The sequence below is a fragment of the Equus quagga genome, chromosome 1, assembly GCF_021613505.1.
Source record: "Equus quagga isolate Etosha38 chromosome 1, UCLA_HA_Equagga_1.0, whole genome shotgun sequence".
NCBI lineage: Eukaryota > Metazoa > Chordata > Mammalia > Perissodactyla > Equidae > Equus > Equus quagga.
This window is the reverse complement of record NC_060267.1, coordinates 178513717-178530647: the sequence shown is the minus strand read 5'-3', so window position 1 is coordinate 178530647 and position 16931 is coordinate 178513717. Positions and strand designations below refer to the sequence as shown.

Below are 16931 nucleotides of genomic sequence, written 5' to 3'. Positions count from 1 at the left end.
TAAAACAAAGTATCTTTGGACAAATATTTCAAAAACTAATTTCATACTGAAAATAAAGCAAAAAAAAAAAAAAATACTCCAATGAAAGGTTAGACAAAAAATGCTTAGAAATTGAAAAGACATTTCTAAGCTATACAGACACGTGTCATTTGATGTCTTAGCCTCAGCCCTGGTTCCCAGCTCTCCATTCACAGAAGACTGTGGCAGAGTTAAGGATACCAGCCTCATGCTCTGCCACTACCCTTTACACTTGGGCTTACATTGCCATTGAGAAAGAACTCACTTTAATAACTTAGGTATTTATATGTAAGAGATTCTTTACATCAAACACACCTAATTTTTGGACCAAATTCAATCCTAGCAAGGCCATACCTGGGATAGCGGAGGTGACCAGCATCAGTACTCAAATTTCCTTGAACAGTCTCAACTCTTCCAGAGTTCCAGAGAGAAACTCTCTGTCAAATTTCTTGTTACTCAAGGAATACTCTGGAAAAGATAAATTGTTCAGCATTCATTAAGGACCATCTGTGAGAAATCATCAGATATTTACAGCTATTAAAAATTATGTACTTATAATTGCATATATTACTCTGTCCAGAGTAATATTTTTGAAACATGTAGGAAAAAATATGTAGATTACCTTGATTTTGCAAGTTAGCACTAATTTCTAATATTTAAAAGACTTTCCAGTAAAAATAATTTACCTTATTTGGCTTTAAACATGTCAGGGCCTGAGAATTTACAACATTCAAATAACAAGTATGATTTTTTAAAAGAAATTTTACTTCATTAGAAAAATATAGGGGCCAGCCCCATGGCCAAATGGTTAAGTTCGTGCACTCCACTTTGGCAGCCCAGGATTTTGCCAGTTCAGATCCTGGGCATGGATATGGCACCGCTCATCAGGCCGTGCTGAGGCGGCGTCCCACACAGCACAACCAGAGGCACTCACAGCTAGAATATACAACTATATCCTGGGGGGCTTTGGGAGAAGAAGAAGGAAAATAAAAGAAGATTGGCAATAGTTGCTAGCTCAGGTGCCAATCTTAAGAAAAGAAAAAAGAAAAATATATAAACTGTGGTTTTAGAATTTTAAAACATTTAGACAAATATAACACACATGATGGAACATAAAATGGGTTTGTGCGATACTAAACTGAGGAATTTTAATTTGTGACTTAAAAATATCCAGAGATATTTTAGACCTGGCCATGGACTCCGGCAGGAAGGGATAGATTTGTCTCTTCAATAAACGGTGCTGGGACAATTGGATACCCACATCCAAAAGAATGAAACTGGACCTTTATCTTACACCATACACAAAAGTCAACCCAAAAGTGATAAAAGAGTTAAACATAAGACACAAAACCATAAAAACCATAAAACTCCTAGAAGAAAACATAGAGGAAGAGCTTTGTCAGGTTGGTCTTGGCAATGATTTCTTGGATATGACATCACAGGCACAGGAAACAAAAGTAAAAGTACTGGGACTACATTAAACTAAAAAAGCTCCTGCAAAGCAAAGCAAACCATCAATAAAACGAAAAGCCAACCTACAGAATGGGAGAAAATATTTGCAAACATATATCTGACAAGGGGTTAATATCTAAAATATATAAAGAACTCATATAACTCAATAGGAAAAAAACCTCAAAACAATCCAATTAAAAAATGATCAGAGGAACTGAATCGATATTTCTCCAAAGGAGACATACAAAGGGCCAACAGGCATAGAAAAGATGCTCAACATCACTAATCACCAGAGATTACTAATGAAAATTCATCCTTTCGGTTAGGCTGCTCCTTCCATGAACCCATTGCTTGCCAAGACCTGAGAAAAATAGGATTCCCTTACCAAGTGGTTCTGAGTCAGGTTCACAGAATAGCATCATCAGCATCACATGGGAACTTGCTAGAAAAGCCAATTCTCAGGAACAATCTTTACCTACTGAGTCAGAAAAAGGTAGGGCTTCACAAATGGAGTTTTAACAAGAATTTCAGGGGATTCTGATGCACACTAAAATTTGAGGACCACTATTTTACCATGTAAAAGCAGATGCTGAGTTTTGAGTAGGCAACTAATAGTTTATCTCATACGCAAATATTTTCTAATTAAAGATGGTACTTTTCTCCAGAGATCATAATAAAATGAAAACAAAAACAGTTAAAACAAACAAAAAACCCCAAAGCTGTAAAAATCACAAGGACAATAAAAATATGATCTGTACACGAGAGAAAGAGATTTTCAACAAATTTGAGAAAATAGAGAGAGATGTGGTAACTATTTTGTAAGACATGGGAAGTTATAAAGTGTTTATAGAGGGATATAAGAATACAGAAATCTAATTTACCTCCACAGCATCCCAGAGAGACTGAGGACAGTGATGCCAAATGAAGGGGGGGATAAAGTTGAGAATTAGAAATTAAAATGAGGAGTGCTTGAAAGCCTATATCCAGAAGTCTATTCACCACCCTCAACCACTACTCCACGGAGAGAACGCAGCAAAGCTATGCACCACCCTACACAAGCTGTAGGACATTCCTTCTGTCTAAAATGGAACAGAAATGCTTGGCTTTCAAAAACAACATTCACTGGGGAGGACAGATTGAAAAATAATTTTGAAAATGGAAGTTACTGGTTCTGTACAGTTTTCCTGCCACTTCTGCATCAGAAGTTCAGCAAGCAGGAAGCTAAATGCCAACCAGAAGCTTCTATAGGCACTGGTGATCGTGGGCATCTACTTTGACTACTGCATAAGTGTTAAACCCAAGATAAATTTCAGGCCCCTTCAACAAGGAAAAGCCAAGAGAAGACCTCCACAAAAATCTGGGCTCATAGAGTTACCACCTTGTAACATGAAAGAGAAGTAAACGCCACCACAGAGGACGGAAGAAGACAGAGGGGACTGGCCCCTCTTGGCCTTGATGAAAGATATATACATTGTTGCAAAATTCTGAACTTGTAAGAACAGCATCGATTTCGGAGAAAATGAAAGCATTCCTAGAAATAAAGAGGAACACTTTATAATGATAAAGGCTCAATTCACCAGGATAATATAACTACTTGTAGATTTTATCTAATCACATAACCACAAAATATATGGGAAAAAGTCAAAACAAGAAAAGATAAATCTATAATTAGAGTGGGAGATTTTAATGTTCCTCTGAATAATTAATAGAACAAGTAAACAAAATATCAGCTAAATAACAGCATGATTAAGAAATTGACTTAATAGAAAAAATAAAATACCATACGCAACAGCTGAGGAGTACATTTATTTTTCAAGTGATTATAAAATATGTACAAAATTGGCTGCATACTGAAGGGCCATAAAGTAAGTCTCAAAAAATTTCAAAGATTGAAACCATTCACAGCATGTTCCTGAACCACAAAACAGCTATAAATAATGAAAAGATAACTAGAAAATCCCAACTTTCAGCAATTAGGAATAAATTAGTGCCAAGGAAGAAATCATATCGGATGTTCTGGGGTACAGCAGGCTTTCTGAAATAAGATGCAAAGCCCAGAAGTCAAAAGTGAAAAATATAGGAAAAAATGATTAAAAATTAAAACGATGGGGGCTGCCCGGTGCCCTAGTGGTTAAGTTCGCACACTCCAATTCTGCGGCCCAGGGTTTCGTTGGTTCCCATCCTGGGCGTGGTCATGGCGCTGCTCATCAGGTCATGCTGAGGCAGCGTCCCACATAGCACAGCCAGAAGGACCTACAACTAGAAGATACAGCTATGTCCTGGGGGGCTAATGGGGAGAAGAAGAAGAAGAAAAAAAAAGAAGAAGAAGATTAGTAACAGATGTTAGCTCAGGTGCCAATCTTTAAAAAAAAAAAAAGAAAGAAAGAAAGAAAAATATGTATTGTGGAAACAACGTTAAATAACATACAATCCAGAGACCCACTGGGCAAAAGAATTGTACCTTATTTAATAGAGGAGGGATTCAATCCACATTATATAGTGAGCACAACAAATCAGCAAGGGGAAAAAATCCTGATCCAACAGAAAACTCCGTATTAAATAGTATCAGACAGATAACAGAACAAAATGGTAAAATGTTCAGTAGTCAGATGAAAAATTAACTCAATATCACTAACATAAGAATTAACAGAAACAATAATAGGGTAACATTTGCCAATCAGAGTAGCAAACATATAGAAGTGATCTTCAGGAAGTACCCAGATGCGGTAAAACAAGCATTTTCAAACTTTATTGGCATAAGAACAGAGAGAGGTTTTCTATAGTGTGTACAGAAAGATGCAAGGATGATGAGCAGAGCATAATTTGTAATTGTGAAACTGGAAACAAACTGCCCCTGGAAGGTTCGATCAACGATACAGTTCTGTATTGAAGACAAGGAGATTGCCAAAATGCATCGTAAGCTGAGAAAAGCATATCAGAGAACAGTGTGCAGAAAATAATCCTATTTATGTAAAAAACCACTATGTACATGTGTATCTACTCACGTATCCATAACAATATTCATTGAGTGCTTACTTAGTGGCAGGCATCACAGAAAACTTTTTGTATATTTTAACTTCCTAATCCTCATAAAAATCCTATGCTTAGGGGCCAGCCGGGTGGCACAGAGGTTAACCGTGCACATTCTGCTTCTGCGGCCCGGGTCACAGGTTCGGATCCCGGGTGTGGACATGGCACCGCTTGGCACGCCATGCTGTGGCAGGCATCCCACATATAAAGTAGAGGAAGATAGGCAGGATGTTAGCTCAGGGCCAGCCTTCCTCAGCAAAAAGAGGAGGATTGGCAGCAGTTAGCTCAGGGCTAATCTTCCTTAAAAAAAAAACAAAAACCCTATTTGTAGATACTAACTACCCTCATTAACAGATTAAAAAACAGGCACAGATATTGCAATTGGCACAAAGTCACAGAGATGAGACGGGATTTAAACCAAAGTGGCTTGGTTTCCTCCTTCCTTTTTCCGTCTTATTTTCTGTTTCCTTCTCTATTCCGTTCCCTTCCAATGCTCTTCTCTCCCGGCACCTCACCTCTCTTAGTAAACATCCAAATGTCTGTTAAGTAAAGGGGAGAAATGTAGGGGTGCAGAAGGTCAGATTCGCTTTCCTCCATACTATCCTTTATTGTTTGGAGGATCTTGTGTTCCTCTCGTAAATAAAAACACTAAATGAAAAAAAAAATCACTGAATCCTTCAGTTCCAGTCGAGGGCCTGGAAAAATTAAACACTCTAAACACAGCTGGTCGGTTTGACTCTTAAAAGGGGTTAACATCGTTTGGTGGAGAGACAGAGACAGAGACAGCAAGAAAGCGAAAGAGAAAAGGGACCATAAGGAAAAACGAGCTTGACCCCTGTCCCTTCCGAGCAGCCCACGCCCCCCTGAGAGGAAGAGGAAGTTCTCCGGCTTATAGGGCCGGTAACCCCACCCCACCTTCCCGGCTAGTAATTTCCCCAGGGCCAGGTGCTGCGGCCGTCCAGTGCGTCGCTGCGCTCGACCCAGGACGGAGCGGCTCTCCGCGGGGAGCAGCGGGCGGCGCGGCCGGAGCGCGGGCACCAGGTAGGCGCAGGCGAGCCCGCTCGTGCGCGCCCCATCCGGAAACGAAACCCGGAGCCGGGGGCTCGCCCGAGGTCGCTCCGAGTTTCCTGTGGGGGCAATTCCGGGGAAGCTCGTGGAACCCCCCCCCGGCCCCCCCCCCCCCCCCCCCCCCCCCCCCCCCCCCCAAGGCCGCCCGGGGTAGAGGATGGGGCTGGCCTCGGGGAGCGACCCCGGAAGTGGAGCCGGGGCTCCTCTTAGGGTCCCAGCTGGGCCGGCGGTACCCCTGTCCAGTCCTGGGACCTTCCCAGCGACAAGGTGTGTCCTGCCTGAAACCGCCTTGCAGGCTCGACTTTGCTTAGTACATCTCTTATCGCAGCAGAGAGCAGCGCTGCATCATGGCAAGAACCTGGGCTGGGGGTATCTGCCAGCAGGTTGGGGGGATTAGAAGGGATGCTTACTAGAGCCTGCTAGCTGTAACATCTAACAGTAAGTATTAACTAGGAGTATGGCTGCAGCCCAAAACTGTGCGAGGCACCGTGGAACACCAGAATTGGGAAGATACAGTAGGTTTCTAGCAGAGAAGCTAAGAGTGTCAGCTTGGGAGCCCACCTGCCGGAGTTGATTCCTCCCTCTGCTCCTTACTATCTGTGGGCTCCCCGCCGGTTTCTTCTTCTACACCCCTTCCACGCCTGTCTCTGAAGTTGTGGAACGACTAGAATGAGTTACAAGAATTACAGTCAGATATGTTAGGTTGACATGTGAGTTACAGGAAGACATGCATTAGTGTGATGTGTTTAGAGCCATGACTGGCACTGCAGAAAATACTCAGTTAACTTTTCCTGCTTTGTGACAAAGTTCCTAGTTTCCCAAGCTCACTATCTGGTTTCCTGTGATCTGATTTACAGAGTTATTACTGGAAGGCGTGGGCTGGCCACTTCCCAGTTCTAGGTTTAGCAATAGGAGGTACATGGTTAGTACAAGTGTCGCTTGCATCATAGGAAGTGTCAGGTGATTTCAGGTACCAGTTTTTCTTCCTTGAACTTACTTAACAGCAGAACTTTCTCTTAATGCTGCCTTACACCCTTGTGGAAGGAAATGAAATAAAAAGTAAGTGAAAAGGGAAGTGAGTGGATTTCCACAGCTGGGTAGAGGAGTGCCATGTGAAGTGGCTGCTTGTGGACTGAGCAGCCTTTGCATCTGAGGGAGCTGTTCTTTCCAACTGAAAGGAGAGAAACTGTACACACATTGTTGAATCAACGAGCACTGATTAAGTCTCTTGTCCTGGACAAGACAGGCAATGATCTGGCCTCCGAGAGCTGGAGAGCAGGTGGAGAGACATTGATGGTGCAAGAACTGTCCCCTGTACACCTCTCCACCTCATGTCTGATGATTTCTTCCTCCTTTGCTCTTTAACACACAGACCTCCGTTCCCTTGAATGAGTCAGGCTCCCTCTGGCCACAGGACTTCTACCTGTGTAGTCCCCTCTGCTCCTCTGGCTATAATGCCTCCCCACCACGCCACACCCCCACACACACCACACACGCCTCCATGGCCTGGTTGGTTGAATTTAGACTTCTTTCTGCTCTCAGATCTCTTTCTTGACAAGCCCCCCCATCTAAATTAGTGCCCCATAACTCCTTCTTAAAGCATCATTATGATTATTCATCATACTTAGAGTATTGTAATCATGTATTGTTAATTGTCATTTCTGTTCTAGTGATTGTTACAGTACCTCGCATACTCTAGGCCTTCAATCCTTCTTTGAAAAAAGGCACAAGCTTTATACTGAGTGAATATGTACATACATATTTATATATGTACACATACATTTATATATGTGTGTGTATTGCACTTTCTTGAGTAATGCTAAATTTAAAAAGCTGAAGCACAGTAGTTACTCAGTACTAACAATTGTGCTTTTCATTTTCCAAATTTTGAATTTAATAAGCACTTAGAAAAAATTTTCGCCTGGCCTAGTAAAAACAAAATGGCCACAAGTAAATTTAAAATTCCATGCTTTCTATGTTACGTAAGATATCATAAAGATAGTTTTTTAACAAGTTTCAAAGAAACTTGACAATTTGGGAAAATGTCTTTCTTTTCCTCAATGGATCAAGGACATGAGTGCAAAGGACCTGAGTCCTGAATCCTTGTAGTTCAGCTGTTCTGAGCATTCAGTGGTCATTTATTCTCTGGGCCTTGTTTCCTCACTTATAAGGAGGAAAGGAAACAACGGATCCATGTCAGGGGGCTCTGAGTTGTCAGCAGAGGCTTTTCAGGAGTATAAAGCAACCAGCCTATGATAAGGGACGTCAAGATTCGTTTGTGTTTCCTTTGTCCCTGGGTTACTTGTTAGATTTGTAGACCACTTGACCACCCCGCTCTCAATTCGTCCCAGTTGATGTAATGTCTACTTTTTTCTCCAAGGTTTACGATAAAATGCTATCCAAATGGTTCTGAGCGTATTTGTTTTGTTTCCATGAACCTGAAATACAGGCGTGGATTTTACAGGAAGACTCCCGTTACCCGGTTTGCATTTATGCGTTGGCCGCAGCCACCCCACCTCCGCCCACAGCCTTCCTGTCCGGTGGACTGGTGTACTCGAATGCTCACCATCTTGGCCCACCTATTTGTGTAAACTTATCTGTTTGTGGTCTACTTGTCTTTTACCACAACCACAGTTCATCAGATGAAATGTTTTTGTCCTTAGATGTCAACTCAATGTTTTTAAATGCACAAAATTGACCTACATTCATGAGCTGAACAACATGGAAATTTTCTAATTTGTGTCTTAGCTCAGCAAGCGTTGGCTTCTCCACATCCTGTGCCCAGTTCCTCCTCCCCGGTCTAGTGTCTCATTCTCACTTACTCATGGGAAGGTAGGGACGTAGAATTCTGGGATTGTCTTTAGAGCAGTAACATTTGTGCTAAAATAATTCAGAACATATATCCCCATCTTAGGACTCTGAGAAAAATGTTAACTGCTTTGTTCTTAGGCGATTAAGAAGTAAATTTGGGTAAATAATCCAAATCGACTTTATGCCTAGTTTATAGGCATAGTAGTTTTAGGATCTTCCAAAATTAGGGATGCTTCCCCCGTGGGTTCCAGATTTTATATTAATACTTTTTGGAAGCAAGAAGAGAGAAATTCCAGGCCCCCAAGAGATGGGTGAGAGGGTGTCACTGTCATCTGATTGTGGAGCCATAACTGGATGACCTGCACCGCTTGCCTTTCTTTGTGGTGGTGGAGGTGTATAATTACCAAATAGCCCGGAGCAGCAGGGGACTTATGGTGCCTGAGAGAGTAATTTTAACAGCTATACTTATATGTATATAGCATATGATGCTTCAGTCTCTTCAGAAGCTCTCACCTAACAGAGTTAATCAGATTATAATTTGAAGATCTGTGTTTGTCCTGAAGTAATGAAGATTCCAACAGTGCAATATATAATATGACTTTATTAGAGATTTTTTTTCTTTTAGTACAGGATAAATATGATTTTCTCTTTCTTGGAAGTCTTCTTGGATTTGTTTCCTACTAAGAGTTGTGGAAGGCATTATTTAAAAGTTATCATGTCAGGGGGCTGGCCCCGTGGCCGAGTGGTTGAGTTCGCGCGCTCTGCTGCAGGCGGCCCAGTGTTTCGTTGGTTCGAATCCTGGGCGCGGACATGGCACTGCTCATCAAGCCACGCTGAGGCAGCGTCCCACATGCCACAACTAGAAGGACCCACAACGAAGAATATACAACTATGTACTGGGGGGCTTTGGGGAGAAAAAGGAAAAAAATAAAATCTTAAAAAAAAAAGGTATCATGTCAGGGCAGGCCAGGTGGTGTAGTGGTTAAATTCATGTGCTCCGCTTGGGGGTTCATGGGTTTGGATCCTAAGTGAACCTGATGTGGATTAAGGCTGCCCCAGGTAGAGAAGCCCAAGGTGACCTGGCCTACATGCCGATCTATATGACTCGATGGATTTTTATGCTGTGAATTAGGGCTGCCCCAGGGAGAGAAGCCCAGGGCCTCCTCACCTACATGCGGATCTATATGACCAGATTCATATCTAAAGTTATATCACCACACAATAACCAGACCCCATCTGCACTGAAACCATTTAATGACTTTTTACATCATCTTTTCTTTTTCCAGTAAAAATAAGTCACATACCCATGCCTTATAAATTTAGCCCTAACCCTCAACACATGGCAGCAGCAGCAGCTTTGACTGCCCATGGGTCCTGTCCCCATGCTATTCCATACTATTCTCTAAATAAAAGAGCACTACTGCCAGACCTTGAGAGTCCAAGAAATCTTTCTCTCGACTCTTCGGCTTGCTGTCCCCGCATCAAACCAACACACTGCTCATCAAGCCATGCTGTGGTGGCATCCCACATACAAAATAGAGAAAGATTGGCACAGATCTTAGCTCAGCAACAATCTTCCTCACCAAAAAAAAAAATAGTTATTATGTTAATTAATTCACTAATTAACTTACCCAGGACTCAGCCCAGTCATTTTCAAAACTGAGTGACGTTATGTCTTGTAATAACCCATTGAGTTTGAGGAAATCAAAAGATCCTTAAGACAGCAAGCAAGAGAGTACGGGGATGAACATGGTGGGTATCATTATTCCACACATGCTTCATTCCACTTGGCACACCTGCAGGTACACCTGTCACTTAACATTCTGCACCAGAGCTTGTGACATAGCATTTTTCATGCTTGAGATGCCATGTAATTGCTAGAATTCTAAAACCTGCAAGAAAGTGAGGACCCAGACTTTGTTCTGCAGTGGCTTTGCCAACAGATACTCATCTTCACAAACCTATAGTTTGACTCAAAATATCGTAACCAAATAGGGAGGAAAAGAGCAAAGATGAACAAATGAGCGCTGTTTCAGAGTCTGTCTAGTTCTGCTTCCTTGGATTTCTGGGCAAGGAGGGAATGCTCTCTGACGCCGTGGAAGAGAAATACTCTCGTATGCGTGGTTGGTGCTCATTTGGCCAGGACTGGGGAAGTACGGTCGAAGTGTCATCACTGACGAGCCTCACCTGTTCCTAATATGATGCATAGAGGCATTTATGAATTTCCTCTTTTTCTGGCATGTCCTTTCTTTCCGACTCGCACGGGACTTCCCAGGCTCAAACAACTAAACACAAGAAAAAAATGTTTTTCAATTAAAAATATTTTAATTTTTTTAAAATAAAAAAATTATTTTAATAATTTTAAAGTCCCCTCCACATGGAAGAACTTGCCCATGTTCCTTCTCCGGGTGTTACTCAGGATCTGTCCTTGAAATGAGTGCCTTTCTGCCATTGTAGGCTAAGGGAGAATGATGGAAACAATAGTTCTTTAAAATTGCTGTTAAATTGGCTGAAGGCCATAGAATTTTTTTTTAACTAATCATATTGAAGAGTGGTGTTCTAGGAGCAACAGGGGATAGTTAAACTCTTCAGAGATGTTTAGTCCAGTGTATTAATTAAGGGATACGACTTATTTCTACTCCAGAACTTCAGTCTTTTAATGTTATATATCTGTTAAGGTTCTCTTGGCATATTGTGAGGTAATGGGTGTTACTTTTAATGTATAATCTTTGACCATGGAAATGTGAAGTTGACGAAAATAATCATGGCATTTGGTGTGTATGAATTTACTCTCCTTTTATAGTTCTTCCCATGACAGACCCAATTACACAAATGTGGCCTAGGAAAACTTTTAGCCTCCTTTGGTTACGTGTGTTTATTAGCTTACTGAACATCTTATAGATTAATTACAGAAAAACAGAAATTTTAATCTTTTTGCCCTTCTTGCCTGAGGAGGTCCACAGTGGTTGGTTTCTGACGAGTTAAGGAAAACTTGGGTTACAATTATTCTAAGAAAAGCCAAGAAATAAAATCAGTAACTCCACCTTTTTGCTTTATTCCAGGGCCAAGTAAACCCATTCTGAATTATTCAACCATTACTGAACTTCTTGAGTATATATAATTAAGAAGTGACTATAATTGAAATGTTCTTAAGAGTTTTAGCAGAGTATGAAATTTTATGCTTAAAGTAGGCAACGATAAAGAAATAAAATTGAAAGGAGAGGCAGGATGTGGTTTCTTCTTGGGAACACCACATTTTACTTGAGAATATAGAGGCATCCGTTGACTTTTATTTACCAATTCGGGTGACGCAGCAGGAGGAGTTATTAAAGGGGCACCAAGACTGGAGATGGCTTGGGAAGGGCAGGGCTGATTCACGTTAGTGTGTGGGTCCAAGATAGAACAGTCAGGTAACAGAGGTTTTGCCTCATGTCTTAACTGTAATTAACAGGCGTATGGGGGCTGGGATTTAAGGTGAAGAGAGGCAAAAGAGTGGCCGGAGAGGAGTGGGAAAGACTGGGATGGGATCAAGGCTCTCGAAGACAGAAGTACTGAGTACAATGTTTTTTATTATTAATTTTCTTAGAAATAAGCAAACACAAAGTTTCGGTGTGATTGTCATGGTGCTACAGCTGTGACATCCCCTAAGCGTGCGTTCCCTGGCCAACAGCACGTCTTGAGGCTTAGAACAAAGGGTCAGGGCTTTTCAGATTCACTGTTCACGTTGGGCAGAACACGTCCACGGGACCTGGAATTCAGAGATATTTGCAGTAGTGTGGCCTGGTAGCTAACCTGTCTGTCCAGTTGAACCGCGAGTGGAGCCCAGCCATGAGGTTGAGTACAGGGTTTTGGGTCACGTGCTCACTTTAGGTTGTGTAGGTTGGAAGCCTCCGATGTTTAACTGGATTACCAGGTGGGATCTTCGGCTCACAGTGTTTCCTTCCTGCTCTCTGCCTCCTTGGACCCTATCCTCCCAAGCTTTTAGAAATTGTCCTCCTACCTGGGCTGACCCACAACTTCTAAAGTCCTATTCAGAGCCGCAGCAGTGAGGAATAGGGTCAAGGCCAAAGGGTTTAAGTGACCAGATTCGGGTAGACTAGGTGAATAGAGGAGTATCCTATGTATATGTATAATGTCAGAGTATCTTGTTTCAGCAGTCATACTTGACCTGTAAATTTGTAGACAACATATTAATATCTGGTCTTATTTTTCAGACTCTTAAATCATGGACAAACAAAGTAAGTAATTTTCTTTGAGTGCTTGCTTTGCTCCTAATGTTAAGTCTGTTGTTAATGTGTTGTCATAATGTTTTATTCGGTTTCTGAAAGGATGTAATTTGCTTTGTGTTGTTCATGCTCCAGAATCCAGTCTGGTTCACTGCGCTGATTATAGAGATGTACACAAATATCCACTACCACTAATTTTTCCTTTAAAAATAGAAAAGCCTTAGATAAACCTAAGAAATTTTAGGCTTACTATGAAATCTGTTGTATAATTTATGCTATAGTCCATCCAGATCAGTTTTCCCTTTTCTGTGTGTGTTTTATATACATAGCAATTGTTAAGATCATATTAATTAACAGATAATAGATTTAATATGTCAATCCACTGTAATAAAATCCTCAGATACATCCCTGATATATATTTCATAACATATGAATATGTTATGATGGGAATAGATTTAAATCAATACCAATCACTATGTTCTGGCTTTTTTTCTCTCAAGAAAATTCTAAATAAGATGGGTATTTGACCAAGTATGTAATAGAAGACTTTCTCTTTTTAAAAATCTAAGATTCTGAAGAGAAAAACAATACATTTTGGGGAAAATAAGAAAAACAAAATCCTGTTTTCCAAAGGATTTATATTCTCTCTTTTTCTTTATTTCAATGGTGAAAGAGATGTTTACCTATCACCACAATGTCAGCCTTGCTAGATACGTCAGATAGTTGTTAGGAACAGAAACCTCGACTTTCCTTCATGAAGTTTCGTGCTCTTCTCTTAATGTTTGCTATATTAGTTTAATTTTATTTACAAAACTCAAAGCTTTCTAAATGTAAATTTATATAGTATTAAGCTGTCTTATTTGCTACATGCTTTAGGATGCTGCAAATCCCTTTAGAAAGATTCCTTTGACTGTGGTCATCTTTTAACTCAGCTTCATATATATAATTGTGTGTGTGTATGTATATATGTGTGCACAAATGGAAATAAAGTGTAAGTATGTATGTAAATATACATATCTATAGAAGTAAAAGTAAAATAGCTTTAAGGCAATGTGATAGTCCTGTGATTTTTGTAAGTTATTTTAAGTTGCATTTCCTGGATTCAGAAATCCATCCATTGTTCACGTACTCTTTGGTCTACTTGACTCCTTGCCCATTAACTTATTATTTTCTCTCCATGTGAATTCCCCCTGGAATTTCTGAAACCAGGATCATTGCTCTGGTACCAAAACCTCCTAAAATCTTGAATCTGTCAACCCCTTTATGCATATGTGTATTTGGTCAAACAACAGTATCTGTTAAGAGACGCCAAAATGTGACATATTGGTTAAGGTATGTCTTTAAGTCAGACTTGCAGTGTGTTTCCTTGAGATCTGTTGAGTCTGATCTTGTAGTTTCCAACTTAGATTGGGAGTGAGGGATGTGATCTCGAGAGCTAGAAAACCAGGAGCTAGGCCACTACCTGAAGCCCAGAAACAGAAGGGAATGGCTGGGATGGAATGATGTGGTATTTCAGAGATCTGTGATAATTCGATGCATGTCGCAGTGTCCCTTCAGAGAAAAGCGCTGATTGAAGTAGAGGGTTCACTGTCACCTGAATTTGCAGAGTCTCCATGGACTCCATTCTGTTGAGGTTATTATGAAGCCAATTGAACGGAGGAGAAAGGGGGCCCGCAATCCAGCCTTCGCACTGAAACCACATGCGTTGAGTGGTCTTTGAAGGCTCATGATAGATAAGTATAGAGAAAATGTATTGGATTGAAAGTTTGACAAACATTTTCTTCTGTATTGATGCCATGTCCCCATGATTCCAAAAGAAATTATTTTGAATCTAGAGTTAGTGAGCCATGAGGAAAGAGAGGAGAATATGGTATAAGTGTAATGTCCGCTAGACCATAACTTCGTGGAGGCAGAGCCAGTGTAGCCCCAGAGCCTAACTCAGGGGTGACACAGGAGGATATCAGTAAGTATTTATCGTCTGGCTGGAGTGGCTACTAAATGAATGACTGGAGAAACACAAATGTGAAGACTAGGAGAGTGAACCATGGACATATATCAAGATTATTCAAAACACACTGATTAGTAGATAACAAAGTTTACTATGTTAGATGATTGTAATTGTCAGTTGTGATTTTTGTAGGTCAAAATTAGTTAAATATTGGGGATTTCTTATGGTGCAACCTTATTGGAGTGGTTGCAGAGTAAGCATAAAAAGGATATTTAGATACTGAAATGTATGCATTATTTTAAATATTATAAAATAATTTGTATAATGTCGACAAAAATAATCCATAACCAATCTATAAATGAAAATCTGGGAGAGTTTATTCTGAGCTGAAATCTGAGGACCATGGCCCAGAGCCTTTTTTCCCGAAGGAAGAAAGGGCACCAAAGAAGTGAGGTGTACAGAGTGGTTATATACCCCAAACAGGATGTTTCACATATGATTGAAATGTCCGTTTTACAATAATCGCCAGACTGCTCTGTGGGCACAGCAATTGATGGACACAGCAGGTAGGTCTGCTGTCTCGGTGGACACAGCAGGGTGGCAGGTCTGTTGTCTCCAGCTGGGTGGTCACAGGTGAGCTGGGTGGTGAAAGGTGAGTGCAGCAATCAGTTCCTAGCCTAAGGAAAGATGATTATCCTTAAGGAAATGCCAATGTGGGGGGAAATTGCAGCTTTATCTTAAGGCCATTTGTTCTTGCCATAGGAAATGTTTTAAAGCAGATATACGATGCATGCTCAACGGCCACAGTCAGGCCCTTTTGGAAAAAACAAAGTCAGGCCGAATTAGGTTTACACCAAATGGCTTCCTTATATACTCCAATATATCCTATTGCTTGCCACTTCAATTTGTCAATAGCAATGATTATCGAAATCTTTATAATCATAATTCTTCCATTACCATCCTCACCTCCAACCAGTTTCATTTATCTCCTTCACAGTGTATATGTGGTTTTAAAACAATCATTTTCTCTAATACCAACAAAATCAGTGTACGGAAGTAAACGCTCACCACCGGGCATATTTGAAAACTAGAAATTCAGCCCTAGGAACCCCGTTGCCTCATTTATCCGAAAGGGAGTTTGAAAGGGGATTCCACTGCCGAGTAACTCTGATGACAGGCACAGCTTTTGTTAAGTGAAGTCTTCAGTCTATTTCAATACAGCACAAGAGCGTGCAAATTAAAGCTGTTGAAGGACAATGCATTTTTCTTTCTCTGTATTTCCATATATGTTTCCCTCTCCTTGAATTGCAGACATGCCAGGAAGAAATTTACCAGCTGGGTCTCTCCCTCAATATCCCCCGGCAGCATTCCAAGGTAAAACATTTGTTTAAAGAATAAAAAAACAAAATTAATCAGTTATTGCTGTTCTCCAAAGGGTGTCTGTCTGTCTGTCCATCTATGTGTACTTATTTTAGCAGTGCTTTTTATTAAAAGTGCAATGGTGAACTTGGCAGCCTAATTGTTCTTGATTTTTTTGACTATGTATCATTATAAAAGTAATTTTTATTTATACAGGATAGTAAAGATGTAGAGTTAATAAAAACAATAGAGAGTTTACATTTAGCAAATGAAATACAAGGTTGCACATAAATTAAACCCTAGAATACATCTATTAAATAAAAGATTTTATTGATTCTCCATCTGTTCTGAGCATTGGAATCATGTAATCACATTCAGGAGGTTTGTCCCTGGATGTTTTTGAGTCACGTATGAGCTAAGGTTAATTGTATTCAGTGAAAGTCACCAAAAAGAGACAACTGCTTAAACCTGGAAGCTGTAAGCAGTAGAAATGTACCCACCTGGGGATAATTCTCATTTTCATTTGGTAACATATGAAAGCTTGACTTTTGTATACACGCTGAACTATATCTTGCATTTCTAAGGAAAGTAATTGAGTCACCTCACTATGTACTGGGAGTACATTTCTTCCTGTGAACCAATGCATAAAAGACTTCAGAGATTTTCATTTAGACAAATGGAGTTATCAAATTTACCAGAACTTTCCTAAATGGCATAGTTCATGGTGCACCCAGATTGCAAGTAGGTGAGCTACCCACATCTTGAGAAACCATCCTGGGGACCTAGTGTCAAAGGGAATCTGGTTTGGGCAGAAGAGTGTACGCATTTTGCATTCTACTCTGAGCAAACAAATGTGCTTGGGAGCTGAACGGTCTGTTTAAGTGTCTAGCCGGAAATCTCCCCATGGAACCAGGATCTCACGCAGATGTTTGCAATTAAAAGAATGTGAGCTAGAAAAACGGCAAGGCTCAAAGCTGATAGTTCGCAAGGGTGCCTGCCCTGAAGTATTATTGTGGAAG

General features: G+C 40.6%; 1 protein-coding gene and 1 long non-coding RNA gene across 3 annotated transcripts in view; one reads left to right on the top strand and one right to left on the bottom strand.

Annotated features, from left to right (window-relative positions):
- Positions 1-372: 372 nt before the first annotated feature.
- Positions 373-5553, bottom strand: LOC124229948 (uncharacterized). Its single transcript, XR_006886029.1, has 3 exons — positions 5416-5553; positions 1856-1948; positions 373-486 (listed from the first exon to the last, which is right to left on the bottom strand). It is a non-coding gene; the product is annotated as an uncharacterized LOC124229948 (long non-coding RNA).
- The window catches only part of LOC124229936 (phospholipid scramblase 1-like), a 31362-nt gene continuing 19835 nt past the window's right edge, over positions 5405-16931 (top strand). For both annotated transcript variants that reach the window (XM_046645512.1, XM_046645506.1), the window contains exons 1-3: positions 5405-5541; positions 12594-12617; positions 15865-15927. In XM_046645512.1, the coding sequence (XP_046501468.1) occupies positions 12605-12617; positions 15865-15927 (76 nt within the window). In that variant the 5' untranslated portion in view covers positions 5405-5541; positions 12594-12604. The remainder of the gene's footprint in view (positions 5542-12593; positions 12618-15864; positions 15928-16931) is intronic.